General features: G+C 58.1%; 5 protein-coding genes across 13 annotated transcripts; 2 read left to right on the top strand and 3 right to left on the bottom strand.

Annotated features, from left to right (window-relative positions):
- Window positions 1-1,246, top strand: HCFC1R1 (host cell factor C1 regulator 1). The gene is made up of 4 exons (XM_023557473.2): window positions 1-108; window positions 388-438; window positions 552-680; window positions 877-1,246. The coding sequence occupies exons 2-4, from the start codon at window positions 410-412 to the stop codon at window positions 998-1,000; spliced, it is 282 nt and encodes a 93-aa protein (XP_023413241.2). The 5' UTR covers window positions 1-108; window positions 388-409; the 3' UTR covers window positions 1,001-1,246.
- Window positions 1,247-1,468: 222 nt separating this feature from the next.
- On the bottom strand, window positions 1,469-3,488 carry TNFRSF12A (TNF receptor superfamily member 12A). Of its 2 annotated transcripts, XM_003417756.4 has the most exons (4): window positions 3,339-3,482; window positions 2,480-2,584; window positions 2,139-2,273; window positions 1,469-2,062 (listed from the first exon to the last, which is right to left on the bottom strand). In XM_003417756.4, exons 1-4 carry the CDS (start codon window positions 3,430-3,432, stop codon window positions 2,007-2,009), a joined length of 390 nt encoding a protein of 129 aa, XP_003417804.1. In that variant the 5' UTR covers window positions 3,433-3,482; the 3' UTR covers window positions 1,469-2,006. The 2 variants fall into 2 exon arrangements, with proteins under 2 accessions (XP_003417804.1, XP_023413240.1); XM_023557472.2 differs by having other exon boundaries at window positions 1,469-2,273; window positions 3,339-3,488.
- Window positions 3,488-6,397, top strand: CLDN6 (claudin 6). The gene has a single exon (XM_064295446.1). It carries the CDS (start codon window positions 5,732-5,734, stop codon window positions 6,395-6,397), a length of 666 nt encoding a protein of 221 aa, XP_064151516.1. The 5' UTR covers window positions 3,488-5,731.
- Window positions 6,398-7,670: 1,273 nt separating this feature from the next.
- Window positions 7,671-14,348, bottom strand: CLDN9 (claudin 9). The gene is made up of 2 exons (XM_023557469.2): window positions 14,202-14,348; window positions 7,671-13,995 (listed from the first exon to the last, which is right to left on the bottom strand). Exon 2 carries the CDS (start codon window positions 8,322-8,324, stop codon window positions 7,671-7,673), a length of 654 nt encoding a protein of 217 aa, XP_023413237.1. The 5' UTR covers window positions 8,325-13,995; window positions 14,202-14,348.
- A 600-nt stretch (window positions 14,349-14,948) lies between these two features.
- Window positions 14,949-26,267, bottom strand: GREP1 (glycine rich extracellular protein 1). 8 transcript variants are annotated; one of them, XM_064295431.1, is made up of 28 exons: window positions 25,312-26,260; window positions 25,025-25,199; window positions 24,782-24,813; window positions 24,530-24,565; window positions 24,292-24,321; window positions 24,174-24,206; window positions 24,031-24,087; window positions 23,878-23,916; window positions 23,716-23,751; window positions 23,068-23,100; window positions 22,935-22,976; window positions 22,696-22,725; window positions 22,412-22,441; window positions 22,278-22,310; window positions 22,124-22,189; window positions 21,943-21,975; window positions 21,826-21,861; window positions 21,483-21,515; window positions 21,342-21,377; window positions 20,200-20,340; window positions 20,029-20,061; window positions 19,524-19,586; window positions 19,411-19,440; window positions 19,265-19,323; window positions 18,966-19,085; window positions 18,695-18,740; window positions 18,534-18,587; window positions 14,949-18,236 (listed from the first exon to the last, which is right to left on the bottom strand). In XM_064295431.1, exons 1-26 carry the CDS (start codon window positions 25,433-25,435, stop codon window positions 18,723-18,725), a joined length of 1,398 nt encoding a protein of 465 aa, XP_064151501.1. In that variant the 5' UTR covers window positions 25,436-26,260; the 3' UTR covers window positions 14,949-18,236; window positions 18,534-18,587; window positions 18,695-18,722. The 8 variants fall into 8 exon arrangements, with proteins under 8 accessions (XP_064151501.1, XP_064151499.1, XP_064151506.1 ...); XM_064295429.1 differs by having other exon boundaries at window positions 20,200-20,241; window positions 23,878-24,087; window positions 25,312-26,259; XM_064295436.1 differs by lacking the exons at window positions 14,949-18,236; window positions 18,534-18,587; window positions 18,695-18,740; ... (3 more) ...; window positions 19,524-19,586; window positions 20,029-20,061 and having other exon boundaries at window positions 20,223-20,612; window positions 23,878-24,087; window positions 25,312-26,267.
- Window positions 26,268-27,347: the final 1,080 nt, after the last annotated feature.

The following is a 27,347-nucleotide window of genomic DNA, read 5'->3' as shown; positions in this document are numbered from 1 at the left end:
ACGGGTAGCCCCAAAGATCCTGCCGCAGCCCCTAGAGCGTGGCCCCCGGGGTCGGACCCAGCGCGACCCCAGTGCTGCCTCAGGGGCGACCTGGAGCCTGGACGCGAGGTGCGTGTGAGGCCCCCGGGGTGGGCCTAGCCAGGGGGCTCAGGGCTGGTCTGCAGTATGACACATGGCGGGTGAGCTGGTGGAGCTTGGGCGTGAACTGAGACTGGAATGGGGCTGGGGGCTCAGGGCTGCTGGATGGCCCAGGAGAGAAGACGTGACTTAGGGGGTCAGCTAAGACAGGGATGGGGGCTGCTGGCTGAGGCTGCAGGCTCAGGCGGGCAGATCCTCTCGGCATGGGGCCAGGAGGGTGGGATGCACCTGGCTCTTGTCTCTTCTCAGCTCCCCTCTCCAAGCTGTGCCCATGAGCACCAAGCGGCGCCTGGAGGTGCAGTAAGTTTGGAGGCAAGGAGGGACTCCCAACTAGACCTTGCCCACCTCTGACCCCCATCAGGCTGCCTCCCCTCTCCATATCCCAGCCAACCTGCCTTCCCTTCTTTCCCCAGGGAGACTTTGCACAAGCAGTTCTTGTCCGAGGAGAACATGGCCACCCACTTCTCTCAACTCAGACTGCACAACCACCACCCCTACTGCAGCCCTCTCAGGGCCTTACCTCCAGTCCTACCCCCACTCAGGTGGGCACCTTCCACCTGCCAGCCCCCTGGAGGATCACACTGGTCTTCAGCCCAGCCTCCAGGCCCTGCCTCATCCTGCTATTTTTAGCTTCTGGGTTGTTTCCCATCTTGACTCCTTGGAGGGTGGTGACCTGGATCTAGTGGGGGGTGGCTCTGCCAGGCCAGCCAAGCCCTGCCCTGTCATTTCCTCTTCCAGGAGCCCTTGCTCTGAGCTCCATCTGTGGTGCTACTCTGGGAACCTGATCCCTGAAGCCCTCCGGCTGCTGAGGCTGGGGGACACTCCACCCCCCACTACTCTGTTACCACAGCTGGGGACATAATGGAGCTCTGAGTACTGGTGGGTAATGTCCTGCCCACCTGCCTTTCTCCACACATAGGGGAGACCAGCACCAAGCTTCCCTGCTTCTCCTCCTCCACCAGACCAGGCCTCTGGGCATCAGGACCTTCCCCCCCACCAAGGAGGACACTGAGGACAGAGCCCTGAGTGGGAGGGCAGGAGGGGCAGGAGCTTGGGGAAGAAGGCATGCTACTGAGAAGCACTGAATAAAGACTGCTGAACAAGTGAAGGCTTCACTTGGGGCCTAGGGAGAGCTGGGGTGCCGGATGCGTGGCTTCTCCCTCAAGATATTCCCTGGAAAACAGTCTGGGCTTAGCCAGGCCCTGGCAGGCTGGGCTCAGGCATTGAGAATGTGTGAGTCAGAGCCTCGCCCCCACCCCCGCGGCTGCCTGACTCACTCCCTCCCTCCAGCCAGGGAAGTCGAGCTGGGACCCTGCCACTCTCCAAGCCATTTAAAGTTAAAAACTCTTTTATTAATAAATTCTCCCTCCCTCTCAAACTTTTTCCCCAAAATAAATATCTCCCCACTTTGGGGGCTAGTAGAGGCAGTGTGGTAGAGCCGGCCCCCCTAGAGGGCCAGCCCCTAGTGTTCAGAGCAGGTCCCTAACCCCCCAGGCTGAGACCCCTGTCAGCGTTTCAGCACATCTGAATGGGTGGGGCCTAGTGTTGTGTCTGCCCTTCAGGTCGGCCTGGCCCCCCAGGGCATGGGGGGTAGAGACCCCCTTGTGCAAATGCTGCAGTTCCTCAGTGTCAGTGGTCGATAGTGTGTGAGCTGGATGGGGCTCCTTTCTGTCCTGGAGCCTGAGACCAGGCAATGAGAGATACCTTGGAAGGCTCCCCAAAACCTCAGGCCTCAGAGATGATTCACCACCATCACCCCTCCGGGTGGCTGGCTGAGCCTGGCACAGGCTGAGTCTGGGAGGCAAGGGGTGGCTCCAGAATGAATGAATGAATGCGTGGGAGCACAGGCTGGCAGGGGGCGCTCACTGTCACTGGATCAGTGCCACACCTGGGCAGCCCTCCCCGCCAGTCTCCTCGATGGGGGCTGCAAGACAAGAGGGGTCACAGTGAGAAGGAGAAACTGAACAGTGACAGAGGCGGGCAGGCTGGGGCACACTTACTGGTAAACTTTTCTCTCCTGCGGCATCTTCTCCAGACCAGGAAGCCAGAAAGCAGCCCTACCACAAGGGCCAGGCTCAGGGCACCCCCCAGGATGGGCCAGAGCAGCGGGAAGGGGGCTGGAGGGGCTGTAGCACCTGGGGACAGGATGTGAAGTGAGACCTCACCCCCCAGATCTGAGCCTCATGCATTCCCCTTCCATTCACAGCTCTGATCAGAGCCCCTTCCCCACTCTCCCTCTTCCGGATTCTGCTCCAGATGGAAAGCCTACAGTCCCCTCTCCACCCCAGCATCCCTCTCTCCGGGTCCAGGGTCCACCGGGTCCGACCCCACCCCCACTCACAGCCCAGGCAGAAGTCGCTGCGTGGCCGCACGGGGCACGACGCACAGTCCATGCACTTGTCGAGGTCCGAGCTCCAGGAGGTGCCGCGGGGGCAGGGGGCAGCACCTGGGGAGGGGGCCTCGGGTCAGATGCTGGGGCGGGGCGCGGCTATTCTGGGGGCTGAGGTCAGGGTCGGCCGGCTCGAATGACTTGAGTCACCAGCGCCCTCCCCCGCATTCCTCACAGGTGACCGCACGGCCCGTCTGGGACACGGCAGTGGGATGTGGGAGAGAAGCGCCAGTCTCTAGGGGGGAGGGATCAGGTCCTCCACAACCTAGCCCCCACCCGTCGCTGGCGGGTGACTCACTCCCGGGCACCAGGCCCGACCCCGGCCCCTCCCCCCGCATAGCTGGGCACTTAAGTCACCGGACGGACGGAAGGGGGCACCCCACATGGCATAGGGGGCAAAGACGCCCGTGTCTCTCGGCATCTCCAATCTCGGGTCACTGGGGATGAGCAGACCCCATACTGTGCAGGCTGGGGGCGTGACCCGTTAGCAGATGAGACATCCCGCCCACAAACTTTTTTCTGCCCCCTCTTCGAGCCCCGACTTTCAGGAAGAAGCCCCCGACGTAGGCAGGAGGGAAAACTGACGCCCGGACTGAGGATGAAGCTTAGAGCTGGATGGGATCTCCCCTAGCCAGGGAATGCGGTGCCTGGAGACCACCTGGCCCCGGACTCTCATGCCTGCTTCGTTCCCCTAGATTCGGCCCACATTTCCCAAGCCCCCAGACTCGACACCCCTGCCCCCAGCCCTGGGTCCTCCCAGCCACGCGGCCCCCACATTTCCAAGCCGGGTACCGGCCCCGCGCCCGCGTACCTGGCGTCCGCTCCCCAGCCGCAGCGCACAACAGCGCCAGCCAGAGTCCCAGCACGAGAAGCCGCAGCAGCGGACGCAGCGGGCCGAGAGCCATGGTGCGCGCGTCCACAAACCGCCGCCGTCTGCTCCCTCTGCCAGCCTGCTGCTGGAGGCAGCGCGTCCTCGCCTCGCCCCCGCCTTCCGGGGCGGAGCCTCCTCCCACCCCGCCCCGCTCCTCACAGCGCCCAGCCAGTCTCCCGGCGCCCCGCCTTGCAAACTGGCTAAGGTCTGTCATTCGTTCAACAAACACTAGCTCTGCGCCCAGGACCCTGCAGGGTCGCAGAGGCGGGCCTGCCCTCTCGGTACCAAGTCCAGAGGGGGACGGCCATCAGAGAGACACGAAACAGCTCTCATCGCAGAGATGGTGGCAACTTTCTTAAGGGCCCCAGAGGCTTAACAATAACAACAGAACAAAAATAATCCCTAACGTTCATTGAGAGTTTACCGCGTGCGGCTTAACCGCACCTTAGGAAGCAGTAGCATATTAAAATGCAGGCTTGTTTTTTCCATTTTGCAAAGTAGAATACTGAGGTTTGGGAAGGTTAGGTGTGAATTGCCGAGGTCACAGCGGTAGGAAGTGGCGGAGTCGAGAGGCCAGCTCCGTTTGGCTCCAGGTCTCGCGCCCTCACCCACCGCGGGCCGCAAGTCACCAGCTGGACTGCGTGCTGTGCCCGGTCTAGAGTGCCGCCTTCTGACTAGGGTGGGATTCGCGCGTCGGGCGCGGTTTGGGCCGGGCTCTCTGCCCCTCCCCGGGGGCGAGGGGCAAGTGACGTCACGACCGCCTTAAGACCCCTCTCGCCTCCGCCCCATAGAACATTCTGCTACCTCCTACGAACCATTCTGTAGTTCTCTGCAGGTGTGCCGAGGGTAAGTTGGGGGGGGTACCGGGAAGAAGACGCACCGAGGGGCCTGGGTGCAGGGTTCGTGGCAGCATGAGTGAAGTGCGTGTGGACAACCCGGGCTGCGCTCCTTGCGGTGAGACCCCGGGTTTGGGGCTGCGCCGCAGCCGCCGAGTAGGTTGGGTCCTTTGGCGGCTCCGGAGGGCTTAAACACCCCTCCCCCTCCCCAGGCACCGACAAAGGCACCGAAACCCCTGGCGCCCCTCCCCCATCTGCGCTGCCTCTCAGGGGCGGGAATCCCCTCCCCCTCACCTGAGGGAGCGGACCCTGCCCCTGGCGTCGCCATTAAACTCCTCCAGGACGCGCGGTCCCCAGCTGGGGCCGGCCCAGAGGCCGGGCACCCTCCTTCAGGGCTGAGGGCGGGCTGGGGCGCGCGGACTGAGCCGAACCGGGAAGGTATGGAAAGCACATGGCGCGCTCAGGGGTGGCTAGGCCGGCGCAGTCCGTCCCTAACCTGGGGCTAGGATGGCGCGGCCACACCCGGTCACCTTCCCTGGGGCCGGGGTGGGGAGGCCATGGAGAAGCGAATCCAGAGCCTACCCTCCAGCCATACGGCTAGGGCCGCGCTATGTTTGGGTCCAAGACGTGTGGGAAAACCTGTTGAACCCTAAAGCTGACCCCCTGTGGCCGCCTCCACCAGTTGGGATGTGAGGAGGAGACAGGTACCGAGTGCTTAGAGGGCTGGGGGCTAGGGAAGCTGCATCCTGAGGCGACACTAATGTGACATTTTTGGGGAAGAATGCACAAGAAAATGACCCCAGCGTGGGGGGTACCCTCTGCAGAAGGGCCGGAGGGCCAGGGTCGAGGGTGGCCTTGGGGAAGAAGGATTAATGGTTTCTGTTATTTCTTTTCCATCCGGATTGGCTGGGCCTGGGCCGCCAGCCACCCGGGTAAGGTACCTGGGCAACCTTCTGGCCTGGAGAGGGCGGCTGGGGAGGCCTAGGCCGGGAAAGACAGCATCCTGAGCTCACATTGGTAACCAGGGGTTTGGACACCAACTTTGGTGTTAAAGCTGCCAAGTTTTGAGCCTGAAGTTCATGGCTATCTGTGCCCCCACAGAAAGCACCTGTAGATGACACTGTTCACCCCACTTTTTGCCACTTTGTTGCTTGATAAACCTTAGTCAAAGTGGACACACCATAAACTAGCCTGCTATTTTTTGCCTTCTTCACTTTCAGGACAGGCTTGCTTGCTTACTCACCATTGTAAGCCAATGCCTGTCACCTAACTGGGGAGAAAAAGAGATGCTAAAGTATTAAAGGCCCATTTTGCCAGTGATAAAATGAGGCTCAGGGAGTGTGCTTTTGCCCATGTGACGGGACAGTGTCCCAACTCCCAGGGTCCATGTTCTTGCTTGTCCTGTGTGGTGGCAAAGGCTTGCAGCGTGGGGTTAGTGGAAGGCGGTGAGTTCAGTGTTGCTCTACTTCTGTTCCCTCAAAGCTCCTGGACCTTGCCATGGCCTCCACTGGTCTACAGATCCTTGGGATCATCCTGACGATGCTTGGCTGGCTGAATGCCCTGGTATCCTGCACCCTGCCCATGTGGAAGGTGACTGCCTTTATCGGCAGCAGTATCATGGTGGCCCAGGTGATGTGGGAGGGGCTGTGGATGTCCTGCGTGGTGCAGAGCACGGGCCAGATGCAGTGCAAGGTGTACGACTCACTGCTGGCGCTGCCACAGGACCTGCAGGCCGCCCGTGCCCTCTGTGTCATTGCCCTTCTGGTGGCCCTGCTCGGCCTGCTGGTCTACCTTGCCGGGGCCAAGTGCACCACCTGTGTGGAGGACAAGGACTTCAAGGCTCGCCTGGTGCTCACCTCGGGGATCATCTTCATCATCTCAGGGGTCCTGGCCCTAATCCCTGTTTGCTGGACAGCCAACACCATCATCCGTGACTTCTACAACCCCTTGGTGCTTGAGTCCCAAAAACGAGAGCTGGGGGCCTCCCTCTACCTGGGGTGGGCTGCCTCTGGCCTTTTGTTGCTGGGCGGGGGGCTTCTGTGCTGCACATGCCCCTCTGGGAGATCTCAGGGCTCCAGCCATTACATAGCCCACTACTCAGCATCTGCCCCGCAGGGCAACTCTCGGGGGCCCTCCGAGTACCCCACCAAGAATTACGTGTGATGGGGGTGGGGGAGTGACAGCTCCCTGACCAGGGAGCCTTCTTCCCCTCTCCCCCCAGAGCTGGAGAGAGCCTACAGGTATTGATACTTGGCAGCTTTGGGATGTCTTTAATCCTTTGTTCTTGCTGTTTTTATTTCTTCGGGACATTTTTTTTAAATCCACTGGGTGACAAGGAGATGACTCTCCCGCCCAGGTGTCTGCTGCTGGTGTTTCTTTCTCGCTGTTGGTGCTTTGGAGTTTCTGGATCACCTCTGGACAGCACCCATAAACCAGCTGGGGGGCCATTGTAGAGAGCTGCTTTTTGTCCCGGCTCTTCCTGACAAGATTGCCCGTCCCCAAGAGGAGCTGCTGCTGCTGCTAGGAAAGCACCTCCTGGACTTGGCAGGGATACCCCTTCCCATCAGGCCTCTGGACTCCCCACCTCCTAGGGGCTCTGGGGCTCCACTCCTAGAAGAGCAGCAGAGAAGTTACCAAAGAAACCCCACCTCCAAGTGTTCTGACCTCAGGCTGTTACCACTTTCCTCCCCACTTCCCAGCTGTGCTGTAGATCTGTCCTTACCTCCAGCCCTGCACACCTCACCCTGTGCTCACCAAATAGGGTTTTTACTAAATAAAGTGTCTTTTGTTAACTTGCCTTTGGGAGGTGGGCACTGTCCGTTGTTGTTCCTTTGTTGCCCCTGTGCTTTCCCTGGCCCGGACCCGCCAGGGGCCTACAAGGCCTGGAGCAGGCCACGCCCCGCCCAGAGGACTGCCACTGATCAGAGGAAGCCAAGTTACAAATGCTGTTTATTCCAGACTCAGGTGGGGTAGAGGGTGAGGTGATGGCCTGGGCTGCCCAAGTCAGGGAGACCTCTTAGTAAGGCAGGGCCCAGCTCTTGAGGCAGGGAGATCATGGGAGCTTGTCTGAGAGCCAAGAAGCTGCAGCCCAGGCTTGGAGGAGAAGCTCAGAGGAAGAGCAGGGGGCTCAGGTTGTCCTGAACAGCAGATGAAAGCAACAGAGCTCCAGCGGGGAGCTAGGGGCAGGCCAGGATCACGTCATTAGCTCTGGCCCAGCCTTTGTGGGGGATGGGGCACAATGAGGTGGGGACACCACTGAGGAGAGTCTGGGCCCAGCTAGACAGTCTTCTGCAAAGTGGAGGGGTTGGTGATGGTGTCAGGCAAGTGTTGGAGCAAGGTGTCCAGGCAAAGTCACAGCCGAAGGCCTCAGGTGGATGAGTGGGCTGGTGACAGCTTCAGCGGGGCAGGGTGGGGGGGGTTGGCGATGCCCAAAACCTCACAGGTAGTCCCTTTTATCCAGCCCGGACGTGCCTGAGTGGGAGGGGATGGAGTAGCCCAGCCTGGGTCCGTGGGGCCGGTTGATCTGGGGTGGGGGGCATGTGCAGCAGAGGAGCCCCCCACCCAGCATAAGCAGGGCAGCCGCTGCCCAGCCCAGGTAGAGGGAGGCGCCCAGTTCACGCTTGAGCGCCTCGGCCACCAGGGGGTTGTAGAAGTCCTGGATGATGGCGTGGGCTGTCCAGCAGACAGGGATGAGCAACAGGACTCCCGAGAGAAGGAGAGTGGTGCCTGCCGTGAGCATGATGCGAGCCTTGGCGCTTTCGTCTTCCACGCATGTGGTGCACTGGGCACCCGTGATGGCCACCAGCAGGCCGAGCAGGGCCAGCAGGAGGGCGACAACACAGAGGGCTCGGGCAGCCTGCAGGTCCTGAGGCAGCGCCAGCAGCGAGTCATACACCTTGCACTGCATCTGGCCTGTGCTCTGCACCACGCAGGACATCCACAGCCCCTCCCACACCACCTGGGCCACGACGATGCTGTTGCCGATGAAGGCAGTCACCTTCCACAGGGGCAGTGCACAGGACACCAGGGTCCCCAGCCAGCCCAGCACAGCCAGGGTCATCCCCAGCAGTTCAAGCCCAGTTGAAGCCATCTGCCCCCTCAGTTAGGTTTTCCTAAGCCAGGTAGTCTGGTTGACTCAGGGGTGGTGAGACGCCAGGTGGGGGTCTCAGTGCCCAGCAGGAGGAGGAGGTCGTCAGTGTCCTCCCCAGGACAGTCCTCACATCTGTGGGCCTCTCCTCTCGCAGGTGTGTGGGACCCTCGCTCAACACTGATCAGCCTCACCTTCTGCCCAGTCCAGCAGCTTGTGTCCCTGCAAGGGGCTGTGGCCCATCAGATGCTCTGTTTCACCGATGTTGCAGTGACAACCCAGCTGCCACCTATCGCACTGAGCTCACACAGACCCGGACCCACCTGTGCTGCCTCCCAGCGGGTGCGGGTCCGCGCTGAGCACTGCACCCTCCACCAGATGCCACCTGGGGACTCTGCCACTCAGTGGCAGGTGGAGGGGGGGATTTAAGGCTGAGATGGGGGAGGAGCAAGTGAAGAGAGGGGAGGCCGCAATTGGGGAACCTGGGGAATCGCGTGCCGGGGAGGAGGCGGGGCTAGCGGTGCCATGGGCCGGTGGTGGGCTGAGGGTCCCTTCGGACCAGTTGTGGCGAATATAGCGACCAGGAAGGGACAGGGCAACAAAGAATTTCGTGTGAGCAGTAATCTGAGGACAGGCCATGGGGTCAGCAATGGGGGGGAGTCCCGGGCCTGCCTCCTTCTCCCCAGCCGCCCCCCCCCAACATTTTTGCTCTCTCCCCTCGTTTCATAATGCAAATGCCCCCAGTCCCCCCAGTATGGCACACCCCGTCCTGAACTCTCCGGAATCTGATCTGTCTCCAGTCTCCGCCCAGTGGCCTTAGTGGTTCCCGAGGGAGGGGCCCCGCCCGCCCCGTTCCCTGGACGACAGGCGCCTGGCGCCCAGCTCAGATGGCATCGCCCAGGCAACGGCCTAGAAACTACCCCACACACACTGCTACCTTCATTCAGGTGTGCCCTCCCCTCCACCACTGCTGAAGCTGGGGGGCTGAGCCAGGGTAAAGAGCCTCTTGTGGAAGTATGGAGGGGGGGACACATGGGGGTTATAGGGGGAGGAGGCAGGAGCCCTGGTGGGGGTGCAGCCCCAATACGTAGCTGGCTCTCTGTCATGGGGACTGAGTGGCCAGCAGTCAGGCCTCTCTGGCTGAGACACCATGGAGGTAGGCAAGGGGGTGAAACCCAGGGTGACTCCATGAGCCCCTGAGCCCTGCCTCCAGTCTGCAGGAAAGACCTCCCCTCCTGAAGACCTGAGGAGCCCTTGACTCCCCCTGTGGGCTGCGCAACCTGAGAATCACACAGACCAGAATTCAAATTCCACCCTCCTCCTGGGTCAGATCATGTAAGGTCAAGATCCTTAACCTCCTTGAGTCAAAGGCCATTTTGAGAAACCTCATAGTACCCTTGGAATCTACCACCACAAACGTATGCCCCTCATTTCGGGGGAGGGGTTGTGAAGTCTCTCCAGCCCCTCCCTGAGTGCTAAGAGCCCCTTCCTAGTATTATCATCTGAAAAGGGAGAGTGTGATGAAAATCCCCTTATTCACTTTGCAGAGTGGTAGTAGGATTCCTAAAGCCACGGGGCGGGAGGAGGGGGGGTCTTGTCTGGGAGAGACGCTCACCTCCACGCCTGGGGCCAGGCCTGGGAGGGCTGGGGTGAAGCTGGTGCAGACTGGCCAGGGGCATCGTCTGGGCATCCAAGGAACACAGGGCCCTGCACGGCCCTTCCTGAGGGGGCTGGGTCTGTCCCTGCTTGGCCTATTCACTGGGGCCAACGAAGTTTCCATCTTCAAGGATCAGTACAGGATTCAAACCCAGGAGTGGATGCACTGCTTCTGGAAAGGGGTTTTAGCATTTTTTGGAGATGAGGTTTATGGCTTCCATCAAAAGGGCTTGGGACTCCAAAAAGCTTGAGAACTCTCCCCCTCTAAAACAGGAAAACTGAGGCTAGTGCCAAGCAGCTGTCTGGAACGTAGATTCAGAGGGTTCTTCTCTGCTCTTCAGAGCCCCGTCTGGTGTGAGGGACTGCCCCGGCTCCATTCCTTTGGGAAAACAGCGGGTGCTGGTACCAGAATCCTGGGCGGGTTTGTCCAGCTCCTCCAGCCCCCAGAAAGCCTCGGATTTCAGGGTTGAGGGGTGGGAGGGAAGGGCGATTGAGAAGGGCAAATAGAGGTGAGCCTGTCCAGGGGCTCTCTCCGCAGGCTTTCCGGGGATACCAGGAATCCAGCCACACAGGTTTGGGCAGGTGTCAGGCAGTGGAGGCAAGCTCAGGTCTCTGAGGGGTCCTTCAGCCTCCCCAGGGGTTTCTCTCTGCCCCCAGCCCAGAGAAATCCCCCTCCTGCCTGGAGCCTAACGTGACCAACTCATCCCAGTTCGCCCAGGATGTTCCTAGTCGTGGCCCTGAAGGTCCCGTGTCCTGGGCCCAAGACAGTGGTCACTGGGCAGTAGGGCCATGCATGAATGGCAGACGTGTTCCACAGGCAGTGCAAAACCCCAGAGGTTGTAAAAAAAAAAAAATGGAAAAGGGCCAGTGTAGGTGCCACATGCACAAATAAGCATTGTTCCCCCATTTTAGACCCCAACAGCCATAAACTCAAGCCAAGTGGCCAGCCACATGGAGGTGGGTGCTCAGAACGAGGACACCCGTTACCATCCCCACTGGACTAGCCTCCAAGGCGCCCTGATAAAGCAGCACCCTCTCCAAATTTCCCTCTCTCTTCCCCTCTTCCATAAGACAAAGCACCTCCACACAAGGTGAGAGCAGGTAAAGGGAGAACAAATATTGGAGGGCGAAGAGGCCAGAAAAGGGTGGTCAGAAGAGATGCCCCCTCCCCTCCACAGCAAAGGATGGGACTCTTGGGCAGGCAGGCAGGAGCGCCTCTACCGTCAGTCCTCAACTTCCCTCGGGCAGATCTAAGACAGAAAGCACAGCCGAGGTGCTACTAGGCCCGCCAGTCTACCTGATGCAGTTGGACCCTGGGAAACCTATTGATATGGAGGGGTGGCCCCCTAGGTGCACTTACCATCTCAATGATACTTTAACTCATAGGCTGCAATACCCTCCCCCACCTGCCTCACTGGGAAAGGCTAAGGGAGGAGACCCTCTCCACCACTGCCTTGGTACCACTGAGGGCTGGAAACTGAGGCCTGGCCAAGGGAACACGCCCTCCACCAGCCCCTATACAAGGACAAAGCCCGGCCTCACCTCTGTTTTCCCTGGTAGGACAGAAGAGGTGGGAGAGTCAGGCTGGCAGGAGAAACTGGAGCTCAACTCAGATGGGCGTAGGGTAGAAGTGGGTTAGCCCCAACCCTATCGTCTATCTCGCTTGTTCTAGAAGGGAAAGTGCATCCCAACGACAAAGGAAACTAATGGTTACCGAGAGTCCCCTCTGGCACCAGGGAAGATACAGGGTAGGGTAGGAGCTGCATACCCACTGTACAACTGAACCACAGAAAGAGAAGCCAAGACCGAACCCAGGTCCCCTGGCTCCCATGCTAGAATGTGCAGATGAAACCTTGGGGTCTGGAAATAATTCTCACATGTCCACGTTTTACAGATGAGGAAACTGAGGCTCAGCTAGCTAAGGAAATGTCGCCAAATGCAGAGAAGGAAAATAGTACATGTCTGGGTGCAAACTTAGACCCTGACTTCAAGGCCAGGCCCCTTTCCCACCAGCAGTGCAGTTGAGCCTCCCACAAGCATCCCACCTGCACCTCTTCCCCATTTCTCCAAAGCCAGCCCTTTCTCCTTCCCTTCCCCCAAACTCTTGAGTAGCTCCCTGCCCCAGGAAATCTCCACAGAGAACCGCATCAGGGTCTAATTACACTGGAAACCACCCTGCACCTGATTCATTTTCACCATCTCTGTCCCATGTGGAAAAAGAGGTGTTCTGGCCATTTGGAGACAGCCTGAGGGACTCCAGGTCAGACCTCCTGGTCCTGGTGTTGGCCCCACTCAGAGCCTCGCTAGGCAAGTCGAAACTTCCCTGTATCTCAGGTGACTCTGAGCTGTAAACTGGTGGGAAAAAACCTCCTTGCCCACCCCCAGCTACTCCAATTCCCAGCCAGTAAGCACCCCTCACACTTTGGGGATCACTATAGGGATTGATTTGGGACAAGGGTATTTTGTCAAAAACATAATGGCAGTTTCACTTGTAAACTCTAACTGGACAGGTTCCATGGAACAGGGTAGCAATTAACTTTATTATCAGTCCTGTCAACCTTCAACCCTGCACTCAGCACTATCAGTCTGGAGTTTTCTTTGGGGGCGGGTAGGCCCAGTGATCAATGCTGTCTTCTTTGAGAGCATATATTCATGCTTCCCTTCCTGTTTATATCTGAGTCTTAGCTGAGAGGGGCAGACGGCTATATCAGGTAAAGCGAGCCAGGGGTAGGGGCAGCAAGCTAACAGAAATGGGGACTTGCTTGGCCATAATTCCACACTAGTGCCCTCAGCCCCTGCTCCAGGGCTCCAAGGGAATGCAGAACTCTGCCACTGAGGGACAGGCCTAAACCACAGATGTCCTGGGCAGGCAGCCTCACAGGTGAGAGGACACTGCCTGCAGTGGGGTGAACAGCGGCCCCCAAAAAGATATGTCCAAGTTCTAACCCTGTAAACTGTGAATGTGACCTTATTTGAAAGAAAGGTGTTTGCAAATATAATTAAGATAAGGATCACAAAATGAGATTCCCTTGGATTGAGGCTGAGCCCTAAATCCAATGACAGGCCCTTATAGGAGAAAGGCAGAGGGAGATTTGGGAGAGACAGGGGAGAAGTTCATGTGAAGTCAGAGCAGACATCAATGCAACACAGCCACAAGCCAAGGAGCACCTAGGGCTACCAGAAGCTGGAAGAGGCAAGGGAGGTTCACCCCCCGGAAAACTTCAGAGGGAGCAGGGCCCGGTGACACCTTGATTTCAGACTTCTGGCCTCAAGGACTGTGAGAAAATGAATTTCTGCTGTTTTGAGCCACCCAGTTTGTGGTCCTTTGTCATGCCAGCCTCAGGACACAGACACACTGCCCTTCTTGCTGTGACTCCCAAGCTCTCAGAGGTATCCCAAGGTCAAAGCTGGCATCAAGCAGGCTGGGCCTGGCTTCCTGATACTCCTGCTGGGCTGCTGCAGAACAGCCATTGAGACAGGATGTCTGCCTGGAGACTTGACCCCCAGCCACCTAAAGAACAAAGAGAACTTTATTTTGAGTTGTACACACTGTGGAGAAGCTGGCAGGGGAGGGAGCAGGTCACCATGAGGAGAGACAGGACTTTCCTTTCTGACCCACAGTGGGGGCGCTCCTGTCCCGTGGAGGTGCTTCTGTGCCGTGGCGCTGAGTCACAGTCTCACAGGTGACCCTCCTACTCCAGCCCAGTATGATCCCAGTAACGATTGTGTATCATTGCTGCCCCTTCCTGGCCGCCCCGGTCCTGGGTCTCTTTCAGATGAGCATTTGACCTCTCAAGACGTGAGAGGGAGGATCAGCGCTTCCAGAAAGCCATGCAAACCGGAATGGAGGAGGGCCTTAGCAAGGGCATCCAGCCCCTTTATTTCATAAGGGAAAATGCGGCATCCAGTCAAGAATTCTATTCCCTTCATCTGCCGGGCTGCCGCCCTGACCTCCAGCCAGTTCTCTTATCAGCACACCGGATGAGTTACATTCTCAAATAGCCCAGAAGGAGACTTCCTGTGGGGCAGTGGGGAAAACAGAAGACAAGACTCTAGTCTTAAAATGAGTTTGTTTTCAGACCTCCTACTTTCTCTCCTAAGCCGGGCTGCTCCCCTCTGACTCCCCCTTCCCACTCCGGAAAGTCACGCCTCTGGACGCCTGGGGCCGTGGGCAGCGGGTCCGGGGATACAGTCCCTGGGTCCGGGCATGGTGCTACTACTCACCGGTCCACAGCGAGGGCCAGGCCGTCAACAGGGCGGCGACAGGAATAATCGGGGCGGCGGGGGCGGCGGGAAGGCGGGCAGTTGCCAGAGGTCGCGGGGCGCGGGCTGCGCCAGCAGGCCTGAGAGCGAGGGCAGCGCGGGCAGCGGCGGCGGAGGCGGCTCGGCGACCAGGGGCAGGCGGGGGCGCAGGCCCACGGGCGCGAGGTTGGCGGCGACGGCGGCCTCGGGCAGCGGCAGGTGAGCGGGCGGCAGCACGGGCGCGGGCAGGCGCGGCAGGCCCTGCACGGCGAGCGCGGCGGCGGGCGGCGCGGGGGCGCAAACCTCGGGCGGCAGCTCCGGCAGTGCCAGGTGCGAGCCGAGACTCCAGGGCGCCAGTGGCTCGGGCCGCAGCGGCAGCGCAGGCAGCGGCGGCAGCGCTGCCAAAGCGAGACCTGAGGGCGGCGGCGGGGCCGGGCTCAGGCCTGGCGGCAGGCGGGGCAGCGGCGGGTATGGCAGCGACGGCACGGGCGGCGGGGTCCGCGGCGGGTGCGGCCCGCCCAGCCGCGAGGGGGCGCGGGCGCGGGCGCGGGCGCGGGCGCGAAGGAGCCGCGGGTCCAGCTTCCCGCCGCAGCCGCCCCAGGGCCCTAAGTCCCGCCGGTCGTGGTCTCGCAGTTTCGCGGGCGGCCGCGCGCTGCGCTGGGCTTCCCAGCCAATCGGGGCCGCCCGCCGCGGCCGCCGCCAGCCAATCAGGAGCTGGCGTGCCTGCTGCCAACGCCTTGTTCCCGCCGGCGGGCAGAAGCTGCTCTGGGCAGCCAATCAGGGACAGCAGCGCTCTATGACCAGGTCTTCTTCCGGTCCTCTCCCGCTCCTAGCCAATCAAGGTGTCCGCAGAACCGCGGACACACTCAGACCCCAGCGCCACCCCGGCAATTAGGGGCTCCACACGGGCGGTAGGCGCCCTAAGCCGGCCCGACTGTCCAGTGCGCCGCTGCAACGCCCGCGGCTTCCCCCCTTTTGCCCTGCGAAGGCCAATCAGGAGTGCTTCTCCCCTTTAGGTTAGTTTTTGTCCATGTCTCCGAAATGATGCTCCTGAGTAGATCGACAAGGTCTAAGCAGGCTTTCATTCGGTTGTCATAAAACCCATTGCCGTCGAGTCGATTCCCACGCATAGCGACCCTACAGGGCAGAGTAGAACTGCACCATAGGGTTTCCAAGGCTGTAATCTTTACAGAAGCAGACTGCCACGTCTTTCTCCCGCGGAGCCGCCAGTGGATTGAACCTTCGACCTTTTGATTAGCAGCCGAGCGCTTGAATCACTGGGCCACCAGGCTTTTTTCAGTTATCCTAGAGAAGATAAAGCGGTATCACAACTCAAAAACGAAGCTTGGTGGCATTAGGTAGCATTTGTGTTAAGGTTGCTAAAAGCGGTTGTAAATGACCATTGGGTAAGAAAAAAGGGAGAAAATGATCGATCTATTTAAAATTGGAGTATAGAATCCTTATTAGAATAATTAGAACAGGATTTCTAGGTGTATTAGCAGGATATCGCCCAGCACCTCCACTGATACTGCTCAGTTTCGGACACTGAGCAGATATCCCGTGCTGTGCCCAGATGCTGGTCTCGAATACTATTCTCCAGTAAAAAGAAAAACTTTGGAATGTGGCTTATTCCCTGGCTTAGGGCAGAGAAAGACAAGATGAGGCCATTTAAATATTTTAAAAGAATCAATAATTCTGTGGAAAAGCAGAAGTCTGTAATGATTTTCAAAAGGAGCCAATCAAATGAAGTAGCTAAGGGAAGTCAGGCTAGAATCCCAGTCTTTACAAAAACAAAAGAAAACAAACCTATTGCCTGGAGCGATTTGACTCGTGATGACTCTATGTGTTACAGAGTAGAACTGCTCCTTAGGATTTTCTTGGCTGTAATCTTTACAGACCCAGATTGCCAGGCCTGTCGCAGAGCCAATGGGTGGGTTCAAGTCTCCATCTGTTAGGTTAATTGCCAATTGCTAACCGCTTGCACCATCCCGGGACGTGAATGTTTATTGCAGAATCTACTATATTTACAGAATCTGCTAAATGTTGATCAACCCAAAATGTTGTGTAAACTGTGGAGAGGTTTTTGATCCACACCTAAATCCCACCACCACAAATCAGGCTTTAGTAGATGAGCTGAGTTCCTCACAGTCTCCTAGACTCCTTTCAATTAGAGCTTCTTCACCAGGTTGCAAGGAAAGGTGTGGCCTTGGAAAAATTCATCCCAGGACTAGAGGCTCAGAGAGACTTGTCCTGCAAGTAACCAGACTCTGGGTCACAGATCAATATGTGATTGTGCAACCCATCTGCTGGAGCCAGCCTGGGAGAATACCATTTCTTTAAGCAAATAACACGTGTGTTACACGTTTTAGTCAACCATGCAACACCCCTGCGTGTTATTTTCATAAATGCAGTATACCAAATTTTTTTTTAATATGTTGCCAACTTCAATTTCTGATCACATGGAAACTTCACTTAAGGTAGGTATTAATTTTACATTACTGAAATTTAAGTCAGAAGTATTTACCAGTAGATCAAAAGTGATATACAAAATTCAACTTGTGTAATTTCCTAAAAATATATCATTGCAACAGTGGGATGCCATGTTGAGACCAGAGTATGAATGCACAAAGAACTACAAAATTAACATTTTCTGACTATTTTTATACACATAAGCAGGAGATTAAAGAAGATGAAGGAACAAAAGAAAATGAACAGAATGATATGATTTACCTGTAATATGGGAGGATGGTGAATGAGGCCAAAATTCACTTCTGGATATGGCACGAGACATACATGGGCATGCTGTTGTACTTAATTTCATCATTCTCATACGCTGTCTGTGTGGTCACGTTATTTCCGTGGGCACCTTATTTGCAAAAATATGGTAAATTGCTTCCCAATTACTGGATGAGAAAATCTGTAATCATGACAGGAAGAAATGAAGGACTTTTGTTGTTCAGTGCCACTGGGTCATTTTAGACTCTTAGTGACCCAGTGTGTCACAGAGTAGAACTTTTTTCTTGTTTGTAATCTTTATGGAAGTAGATGCCAGGTCTTTCTCCCATGGAGCCACTGGGTGGGTTCAAACCACCGACCTTTTGGTTAGCAGCTGACTACTTACGCATTGTGCCACCAGGGCTCCTTAATTCAGGACTAGTAACTGGCTTTTTAAGATATTTGAAGGAGTCCAATAATCTGATATATTCAATGTCTAGTTTATTCATTTGCAAGAACTCCTAAGTGCTTAGGCAGATGCTACTTGATTTGTGCCCCTGCTGCATCCAGAGAACCTAGTCTGTTCACTTTGTAACTGTTGTTTGAAATATCTAATCGAATTAATTAATCAGGTTTGTAAGGCATATTAAATATTGAGGGGGAAGTAGATCTGTCAAATTTATGTAATTATGCAAATCTAATTGGGTATTCATCCAAGAATGTGAAAGTGAGTTTTACATTCACATTACTAGATTAATTAATAAAATGACATCTGACTTAAGAAAAATGACACTGTTACTTTCATAACTTTAATAGTTGGATTATTGATTAAAACTCCAATCATTAAGTCTTGTTTCCATGCATGAGTACACTACCCCAGGCAGTGTTGTCCCCATACTCTGTGACCCCCTCCCTGAGGGCAGGCGTCCAGTCTGTTTTGCTCTCACAGTCTCTCTGATCCCCAGCATGGTGCCTGCCATGTGGCCACATTGTTGAATTAATGAATGAGTGGATGAATGAACGAGGTGCTGGCTGGAGGGTACAGGCTCAGGCTGCCTCACCCCCACTTCAGCCAGCCTCAGCCAGCCAACCCCTCTCCACAACACACAGAGACAAACAAGGAACCACAGCACTTTTATTAATACTTCCAGCCTAAGGCGACTCCAGGCCAGGCAGCACCAAGGCTGAGCCTAGGGTCTGGCCTTCCTCCTGGGCAGGTGGTCGGGGCTTGATGCAGAGGGCTTCAGGATAGGCAGTGGATGCTCTGTCCTCAGCACTTCCCAAAAGGACAGCGACCTGGGACTAGGTAGGGCAGGACGCGGGGTCAGAGACCCCAGAGAGCTCTTGTCTTGTCCTCTCCTCTCCTCACCCACCAGGGGGCCTGCACCCTCTGTTTTCTCTGGCCTCCAAAGTCAGTCCCTGGGCAGACACCTACATGTGGCCAGAGAGCCTGACACCCCTCCCAAGGGCAGGGTCTCCCCAGGTGCAGCCTGGAGGAGTGACAGTGGTGGGCCTCCCCCAGTGCATCCTGGAGGGGTGACAGTGGTGGGCCTCCCCCAGTGCAGCCTGGAGGGGTGACATGGTGGGCCTCCTCCTCACCTCCATAGCCATTTCCCAGCAGGCCATTGCTGCCTCTCTTCCCCTCAGGCCCCCCTAAGGCACAGCAGACAAATAGGGGTCACCTGGCATCATCAGAGGGTTTTCGATTCTTCTCCTGCCCACCCCAGCTTCACTCCATGCTTTGGGAGACCCCCACTCACCTAAGGGCCCCGGGGCCCAGCTCTGGCCTCAGCTTTTCATAGGGCCCTGGAAGGGGAAAGGGAGGGAAGTGGGGGCCCTGAGTCTCCGCGACCCTTGTCCGAGGCCCCATCACCCTCCCATCTCGGTGACTTGGTTCATTCTCAAGGAACCTGCTCTGCTGGCCTCTGCCCCAGCCCTCCCGGCCCACCCCACCCCCATGTTCCCCCATCTCCACAGGGCTCCCTGAAGCCACCCCTCTCCCCCATCATACCCTTCCATACACCCCATTACCTGGCTGGCCCCCCACCCCTGGATAGGCGCCCCTGGCTCCAGCTGCATACTCAAGCTTGGAGGCAGCTCCCCAGGGCTGGAGGGAGGGCCAGGGAGAGCTCTGAAGGGCCACAGCCTGACCTGCGGGAGGAGAGCTGGTATGGGCCACTGTATTTACTGGAGCCGAACATCCAGGATGCCCTGGTCCTCCCATGGCCCCAGTGTCCCCTCTCCCTCCCCCCAGTACCAGCCTCCTTCCCTTAGCTCCCCCCTCAGTCCTCACCAGCACTCACTCTCCTACCTGAATACTGAGTCCTTACCATTTTTTCTAGGTCTGGAGCTGCTGCTTCGGGGTACATGAGCGCTTCCTCCCCATGCCCTGCAAGAGAGCCAAGTTATCCCTGTCCAGCCCCTCGGGATGTCCCCTCCACCCCTTCCTGTCCTGTGACCACTGGGTCCAACTCACCATTCCCAAAGCCATTGGCCCCAGGGAACCCTGGAGGAGAAAAAAGAATGTCAGCAGCAGGGGCCAGTCCCTAAGTCCAGTACCCCCATTGCTACCCCAGCCCTGCCAGGTACCTGGCTGTGGGCGGGCCTCAGGGAAAACCTCAGGTCGCAGACCACCATTCCTGTAGCCAAAATCTGCAGGAAAGAAATTAGGGGCTGGGGGTACACAGGCCTGAGGAGGGGTGGGGGCAGCATGGGGAGGGCCAGAGTGACCAGCTCAGAGAGATAAAGGTAGACAGACAGACTGACCCAGGGACCACCGTAAGAGTGCCTCACACTGGCTGTCACCTCTGCCTGGAGCATTCTCCCCTCCCTGCCCTTAACTGATGAGCCCATGTGCCACCTTTGGGGCTACCTCCTTCAGGAAGCCTTCCCTGCCTCCCCTCCTTCCTCACCTGCCCTTTCCTTTCTACTCTACCCTCGCCTAAGACAGGACCATCCTGGTTCTGGCCATCATTATGGTCCAATGCCTAGTAAGGAAGGAAGGAGAAGGACACAGAGCAAGATAGGAACAGAGAGAAGTGTGTAATGAGGGAGATGCAGCTCCCACTTGAGATGGGGGGCCCAGGAGGCTCACCAATTTTCTGCGGCTTGAGGCCACCACCAAAGCCTAGGAGTCAGAGAGAGAGATGGCTGTAACTTTTGGCCCCCATATGCCTGACCCCAAAATGCAACCAGGAACCATCCCCACCCCACCCCCACCCAGCAGAGGGAAGGGAAAGAAGGGCTCAGGGAAGGGCCTTCTCACCCAGTTCTGCTCTAGGTCCATACCCATTTGGAGGCTGATACCCTGCAAGGAATATGGAAGACAGTGGAGAGGAACCAGACACTCCCTGACTCCTTGGGGGCCAACGATGAACCTTAGAGACTCTGAGGAATAGGGAGTCCCCTATCCACGGGAAACGGAACCAGAAGACATGAGTTTAGGAGGCAGCAAGAGAGATTGAGGGTAAATTCAGGGAGGGACTTCCTGGCCTTATGGAGCCTGAACAGCTGAGGCAGCCTGGGGAGCAGAAGGGATGGAGGAGTGTCCATGATCTGATGTGGGGACAGGGGGCTGGACCCAGGTGAGAGTACAGCCCTCTGGGATATGGGGCCTGGGGGAGAGACCCACACCTGCTTTCTGAGGTTTCAGTCCCCACTGGATGGCTGAGGTCCGTGCTAGGAAGAAAGCCAGGGGGCAGGAGTGAGCCCAAGGCAAAGGGCGGGGTGGGGGTGATGGAGAGTGCTGATTTATGGTGTCACTTGGGCTCCCAGGGCCAGAGTGTAGGCTTGTCCTCAGCTGGCTTGCTGTGTGATGAACTAGTGCCTCCCTTAAGCCTCCATCTCAGCTGGACGATGGCGTGAGGGACTTCTGAGCACCCTAGCCAGGCCCAGCCCCTCCTATGACCCTCCCAGGTGGAGAAAGGAACCCCCCAGCCCTCCCACCCCACAATGACCTGGAAACTTACCACTCTGCACCAGGGGAGGGGGCTGGGGCTTCAGGCCCCAGCCACCCCCTTTCCCCAAAGAGACCCCTGGAATGGGAGGCCCAGAGAGGAAGAGTGGGGGGACCCCATCATTGCAGGGACCCAAGATGGGGGAGGAAAGGAGTGGGGAGTGAGCCCAGGCTAGCTCCTTCCCCCAGGCTCCCCTCCTGGCTCAGCCTGGCCTGCAGTGGCTTCTGGGCAGACATAGCATCCAAGGGGAGGACACTGGCCATCCTGGAAAAAGCCTGGATCCTGTGGCCACAATGCCTACCTGCTCTGATGACCAGGTGGCCAGCCATGGGCAGGGTCCAGGGCCACCTAGTGTGGCACCTGCTCTTTGCCCACCCAGCCCCCTCTACCTTCCAGCAACATCCCTCCCACTTCCCTCCCAGGACCCCCAGTCTAGTCTCAGCAGCCTCACCTTGCTGGGCTCCCAGTCCATTTCCACTGCCATATCCTGGAGGGGAACAGCAAGACTGTGAGGGGCATCATGAAAGGGGGCTCCAGAAGGAAAGGCAGGGGAGGTGCAGGACCAGGACCACATGGGGGCTCCCTCACTCACTTGGCTTCTGAGGCTTCACACCCACTCCCAGGCCTGTGGGGGGAACAAAACAAAAAGCAAACCTGTTGCCACTGAGTCCATTTGATTCCAACTCATAGTAACCCTATAGAACAGAGTAGAACTGCCTCATGGGATTTCCAGGGCTGTAATCTTTGGGGAAGCAGATTGCCAGGTCTTTCTCCTGCAGAGCAGCTGATGGGTTCCAACCATCAACCTTTTGGTTAGCAGCCGAGCTCTTAACCACTGTACAACCAGGGCTGAAAGAGGCTAATTCTACCCCAACCAACCCCTGTCCTAGGACCCCTGCTCTCTTCTGTACTGAGGCCCTGCCCACTGCACTCACCTGGCAGGACTCCCAGCCCATTCCCTGGCAGGTATCCTGGGGAGGAAGAGCAAGGCATGAGGGGAGCAGTTGAGGCGAGGGAGCCTCAAGAAGAGGGCTAGGCCGGGATGGACTCACCTGGCTTCTGAGGTTTCACACTCCCTCCCAGGCCTGGGGAGAGACAGATAGAGGCTGAGAAACAGGCAGAGCCCACCTTGCCCCTTCCCTTCCCAGGACCCAAGCTTTTGCCCCATGGCCCCTGGTCTTCATTCTTCCAGAACTGTGCCGCCCCCGCCGCCCCGCCCCCAGCCTCCCTCACCTGGCTGGGCTCCTGGCTGGGCTCCTGCCCCCAGGAAGGCTCCGGCTCCCAGCCCATTCCTGTACCCTGTGGAGATAGGGTGGGAACTGTGAGGGCTATGGGACAGGGTGAGGGGGAGTGGACAGTTTTGGGGGGAAGGAGAAAAAGAGCCCACCTGGCTTCTGAGCTTTCATGCCTCCTCCAACGCCTGGAGACTGAGATAAGAGCCGGTGAGGGACCCAATACTCCCCATCTCTGGGCCTCTCCTCCTAAATCTGGCATCTGGCCACCAGTGCCCACAGTCCTCACCTGGACCATAGCCTATGGGGACCACAGGGCCTATGAGGAAGGGTCAGGGAAAGGCTGGGTTGGAGGATGAGGCTGGAAGCTGGGCCTCCCTTTTCCTCCTAGCTTAGCACCCAGAAATCCTGGAGGCCCTCCTCTGCCTCCTACTACCTCCATCCCATCCCCAATTCCACCCTTTCCAAGGTAGACAGGAGTCTACCAGGGGACCCTCAGAACCAGGTTCTGCCCCAAGCACCCATCTTGCTCTCCTCCTTGTCCTCTCCCAGCACCTCGCAACCCCTTAGTACCTGCTCTGTAGCCATTCTGAGCTGGGGGGCCTGTAAGGAGATGGAGGGTAAGCAGGGGAGTTTTGGACCCTGGATGAGGAGGGGGTGAAGGTCCCCCCACTTGGACCAATCCAGAAACCAGATATCTTGGAGGTTCCCTCCCTACCCCTAATCATCCACCAATCCTGTGCCTTGAAACACCCCATGTGACCCCTCACCCACCTCCACCCAGGCTCCAGACCCAGTCCTGCCCCATTCACCTGGCTGGGTTCCCAGCCCATGCGCTTTCCCGTTCCCAAATCCTGGGGGACAGATGGGGTGGGGGTATGAGTGAGGGGAGGGAGCTCAGGGCTTTGGGGGGACAGAGAGACGCACGGGCAGGGCTGGGCTCACCTGGCACCTGGGGTTTCACGCCCCCTCCAAGGCCTGAGGGAGAGACAAGAAGCAAGTGAGGGACCCAGGATCCCCATCTCATGGCCTCCCAGAGCCCTGTCTGCCCCTACCTGGTCTATAACCATTCTGAGCTGCAGGGCCTGTGGAGTGAAAGCAGGGGAGGGTGATTGGGTGGGGCCAGTGTGGGAACAGGCTGAGGGGATGTGGTCAGGGCTGAGGTCCTGGGGCCTGCCTTCCCTCCCCTCCTCCCTCCGTAGAACCCAGACAGCCTGCATTCAGGAAGTGGGTGTTGAACTTCATGCACAGACTCAGCCCAGTACACTTAGTGTTCAAGAGAGGGATACCAGAGATGGGGACAGAGAGGGAGACCTGAGAGAGGCACAGAGGTGGGGACAGAGCAGGAGACCTGAGAGACATGAGAGAGGCACAGAAAATGGGACAGAGAGAGGAGACAAGGGGCTGGGGGCAGTCCCCTGCTCACACAGCTTCTGAGTTTTCACAACCCCTTCTAGGCCTGGAGAGACAGTGCTGCTGACTATGACCCCACCCAGCCCCCTCCCACCCCCCAGGCCCTAACTCCCCTGTTTCCCCAGTTCTTGCCACCCTTCCCACCTCCCAACACCTGAGGGCCTGGCCCAGCAGCCTCACCTGGCTGGGCTCCCAGCCCATTTCCATTACCATATCCTGGGAAGGAAAGCAGGGGTGTGAGGGGCGGTGTGTGGAAGGGATTCAGAATGGGAGTCAGGAGGAGGCCGGGCAGGGATGGGCTGCCTTATAGTCCAGGTGAGAGGAAGGGAGCTCTCCCCTCACCTGGCTTTTGAGATTTGGCACCTCCTCCTAGACCTAGACCTGGGGAGAAACAGAGAGGCTGAGCCACAGCCCTCCCCCACACACTCAGGACACAACTGGCTGCCCTGGCCCCTCCCTCCAAGAAGGACAGGCTCTTGCCCCAGGTGTCCTCACCTGGCTGGGCTCCTACCACCGCAGGTAAGGCCCTGCTCCCTGGCCCAGTCCCATATCCTAGGGAGAGATAGGAAGGCATGAGTAGGTTGCTCAGGGCTTCAGAGGGTACATGGACAGAGAGAGAGCGCCAGGGCCTGGCTCACCTGGCTTCTGAGGCTTCACGCCCCTTCCAAAGCCTGGGGGAGAGACGGGGGAGCAGGTGATGAACCCAGGGGCTCCCATCTCAAGGCCTCCCCAGCACCTCTCTAAGCGTGTTCTTACCTGCTGCATAGCCATTCTGGGCTGCTGGGCCTGTGGGGAGAGGGAGGGCTGAGGAGGGGGCATTTGGAGTCCAGCTGAGGTAGAGGTGAAGGTTCCCTGTCTTGGACCAAGCTAGAAACTAGGAATCCTGGAGTCTGCCCCCTCAATTATTCACCAGTCCTGCCCCTCTGAGGTCTGGAAGAGAGGCAGGGAGAGGACACCCCAGATGGGGACCCCTACCCAGACCCCATCCTCTCACCTGACTGGGTTCCCAGCCTGTGCCCGTTCATGAATCCTGGGGAACAGATGGAGGTGGGATGAGGACAGGGGTGCTCAGACTTTGGAGGAGACACAGAGAGGCAGGCCAGGGTGGTGCTCAACTGGCTTCTGAGGTTTCCCCCCCAAAGCATGGGGGGGGAAATGGGGAGCAGGTGAAGGATCCAGGATCCCCCATCTCTGAGCCACCCCAGAACCCCAGCATCCTGACCCCAGCCCCACCAACCCTCAGTACCTGCTCCGTAGCCATTCTCAGTGGGGGGGGGCCTGTGGGGAGAGGAAGGGTAAGCAGGGGGGTTTTGGACCCTGGATGAGGTGGAGGTGAAGGTCCTCCCTCTTAGAACAAGTCAGGAACCAGGCATCTTGGAGGCTCCCTCCCTAGCCCCAATCATTCACCAGCTCTGCCCTTTGAGATACCCCAGGTGACCCCCTCGCCCCACCTCCACCCAGACTCCAGAACCAGCCCTTCCCCACTTACCTGGCTGGGCTCCCAGCCCATTCCCATTCCCAAATCCTGGGGAGACAGAGCAGAGGGGAATAAGGGGTGGGGGCGGGGGGCTCTGGGACTTCGGAAGCCACAAAGAGATAAGGGACAGAGACAGGGACGGGGCAGTCCTCACCTGGCTTCTGAGGCTTGCCACCCCTTCCAAAGCCTAGAGGAGAGATGAGGAGCAGGTGAGGGAACCAGGAGCCCCTCATCTCTGGGCTTCCCCCCAGAAACTCTGGCCTTGGGCTCCCAAGCCTCCACCCTCATCCTGCCCCTACCTGGTTCAAAGCCATTTGGAGCTGCAGGGCCTATTTTAGAGGAGACATGGGGAGACTGAGTGGTGCTAAGCGGGTGGGCTGCATGAGGCTGGGGACTGGCTGGTTCCTGGCTCCCCACACTCATCCTTCATTTGGGTGGGCTGAGTCCCAGAAGTGGGGGAGGTGACTGTGTGGGCCTGACCTCAGAAACGGGCAAGTGAGACGGAGCAGGTGAGAAGGCTGTGAGCGGTAGGCAGCCTCTTGGCTTTGGGGCTACACACCCTCCCAGCCCCTAGCCTGTCCCTCCCCATCTCTCCCCTATCCATCAGTGAGTCTGGCCCATCAGACTTCCTGTTGTTGTTGTACAAAGTCCTGTGGATTCTGACTCAGGCAACCCCATGTGACAGAGCAGAACTGCCCCAGAGGGTGTTCTTGGCTGTAACCTTTACCAGAGCAGATTGCCAGGACTTTTCTTCTGCAGAGCCACTGGTGGGTTGGAACCCCTGACCTTTCAGTTAGCAGCTGAGTGCTTAACCATTGCACCACCAGGGCTTCTTATTGGACTTCCTAATAGCTCTAAAATCAGGCAGTTTCTCCCTGCCCTGTGCTCCAAAATGCCCCATCAACCTCTCAGAGAGTGTCCAAGTGTCCAGGAGCAAGAAGTGTTTCACTAGTAGATGAGGCCTTCACTCTCAGCTTAAAAATCACTCTCAGCTTGAAACCCCCAAACCCTGAGGGTGTATCCCAGGCTCTGCCCCCATTCATAGGCTCCACCCCCTCACTTCCACCCCACACTCCTGTGTAATGTATTTCCTCCAGGTCCTGACTTGGCCTGTGAGGGTACAGTTGGTTCTCAGCTTAGGGGCTGAGCCCAGTGATGGCTGGACAGGGTCCACTGTGACAACCTAGGTGTCCAGGTGCCCAGCAAGGCCTGGCTTAGGGTAGGTGCTCCGGGAACAATGGTTGAATGAATGAACCCAAAAGGGACCCCTCTGGTAAGAACCAGGTTTCTGCTAGGAACCTTGCCCTCCCAGCAGCCCCTGCCCAACAGCCCTCACCTGGCTGGGCCTGCAGCCCATTCCTGTCGCTGCCACCATAGCCTGGAGAAGAAAAGCAGGGCTTTGAGGAGTGGTTTGGGGAGGACTGAGGTGGGACTAATGCTGAGGTGGCAGAGTTAGAGCAGACAGGAGCAGGGCAGGGTCTCCAGCTCACCTGGCTTCTGGGGTTTCATGCCCCCTCCCAGCCTGGGGAGAGACCAGAGACTCTGGCTGAGCCCCATGCAGACCCTGCCCCGTGAAATGGATGGCCCTCCAGAAATGGATGCTCTGCCCTCCTGACTACTAGCACGACTTACCTCCTCTCCCTAGACCCCCATTCACCCTGAGTGCCCTCACCTGGCTGGGCTCCGACTCCCAGGAAGGCCCCAGCTTCAAGTCCATTCCCATTGCCGAATCCTGGGGAGACAGATTAGAAAGGAGTAAGGGCAGGCCAGGCCGTCAAGGGGGACAAGGACACAGGGACTGGGCAGGGCTCACCTGGCTTCTGAGGTTTCACACCTCCTCTGATGCCTGAGAATGAGATGGGAGCAGGTGAGGAAGCCAGGAGCACCCCACCACTGGGTTGCCCTGAACCCAAACATATGCCCCCAGCTCCCACCTACCCTCCCCTATCTGGTCTTTGGCTGTTGTGAGCCACAGCCTCTTTAGAGAGAGGGTTGCAGAGGCTGAAACCAGGCTGGTGTTGGGCTGCTGTGGGCTAACCTGCCTGTGGGCTTCCCACCCCAGGACAACAGTTCTCTCAGCAAGCGGACCCAGGGTGCGTCCTGGAAGACCCTCCCCCAGACCACAGCAGACCAATGAGGGGACCTGTCCCTGGGAGGGGCAAGGCAGATGGTGGCAGAGATGGGGACAGGGAGGGAGAAGGTAGGGCAAGGGGGCAGGCCCTTGCTCATTTGGCTTCTAAGATTTCATTCCCCCTCCTAGGCCTGGGGAGACATAAAGGTTGACATTGACCCCAACCAGCCCCCTCCCCTAAGAATGGGGGTTGGGACTCTGGGC

Source organism: Loxodonta africana, chromosome 12 (genome assembly GCF_030014295.1).
Source record: "Loxodonta africana isolate mLoxAfr1 chromosome 12, mLoxAfr1.hap2, whole genome shotgun sequence".
NCBI lineage: Eukaryota > Metazoa > Chordata > Mammalia > Proboscidea > Elephantidae > Loxodonta > Loxodonta africana.
Note: the sequence above shows the minus strand (reverse complement) of the source record. Positions and strands in the feature narration are given on the sequence as shown.

Bases quoted from the DNA above. Each gene is read 5' to 3' on its own strand.
- HCFC1R1 (XM_023557473.2), top strand. From the start codon at position 410: ATGAGCACCAAGCGGCGCCTGGAGGTGCA. The intron at 439-551 runs GTAAGTTTGGAG...TTCTTTCCCCAG, and splicing joins AAGCGGCGCCTGGAGGTGCA to GGAGACTTTGCACAAGCAGT. The intron at 681-876 runs GTGGGCACCTTC...TTCCTCTTCCAG, and splicing joins CCAGTCCTACCCCCACTCAG to GAGCCCTTGCTCTGAGCTCC.
- TNFRSF12A (XM_023557472.2), bottom strand. From the start codon at position 3,432: ATGGCTCTCGGCCCGCTGCGTCCGCTGCTGCGGCTTCTCGTGCTGGGA. The intron at 2,585-3,338 runs GTACGCGGGCGC...CCCCCTCCCCAG, and splicing joins GGCTGGGGAGCGGACGCCAG to GTGCTGCCCCCTGCCCCCGC. The intron at 2,274-2,479 runs GTGAGTGGGGGT...TCCTGTCCCCAG, and splicing joins CAGCGACTTCTGCCTGGGCT to GTGCTACAGCCCCTCCAGCC.
- CLDN6 (XM_064295446.1), top strand. From the start codon at position 5,732: ATGGCCTCCACTGGTCTACAGATCCTTGGGATCATCCTGACGATGCTT.
- CLDN9 (XM_023557469.2), bottom strand. From the start codon at position 8,324: ATGGCTTCAACTGGGCTTGAACTGCTGGGGATGACCCTGGCTGTGCTG.
- GREP1 (XM_064295429.1), bottom strand. From the start codon at position 25,435: ATGAGTGTGGGGAGCCAGGAACCAGCCAGTCCCCAGCCTCATGCAGCC. The intron at 22,726-22,934 runs GTGAATGGGGCA...ATCTCCTTACAG, and splicing joins TGGGCTGGGAACCCAGCCAG to GCCCCCCAGCTCAGAATGGC. The intron at 21,516-21,825 runs GTGAGTGCAGTG...TTCCCCCCACAG, and splicing joins TGGGCTGGGAGTCCTGCCAG to GCCTGGGAGTGGGTGTGAAG.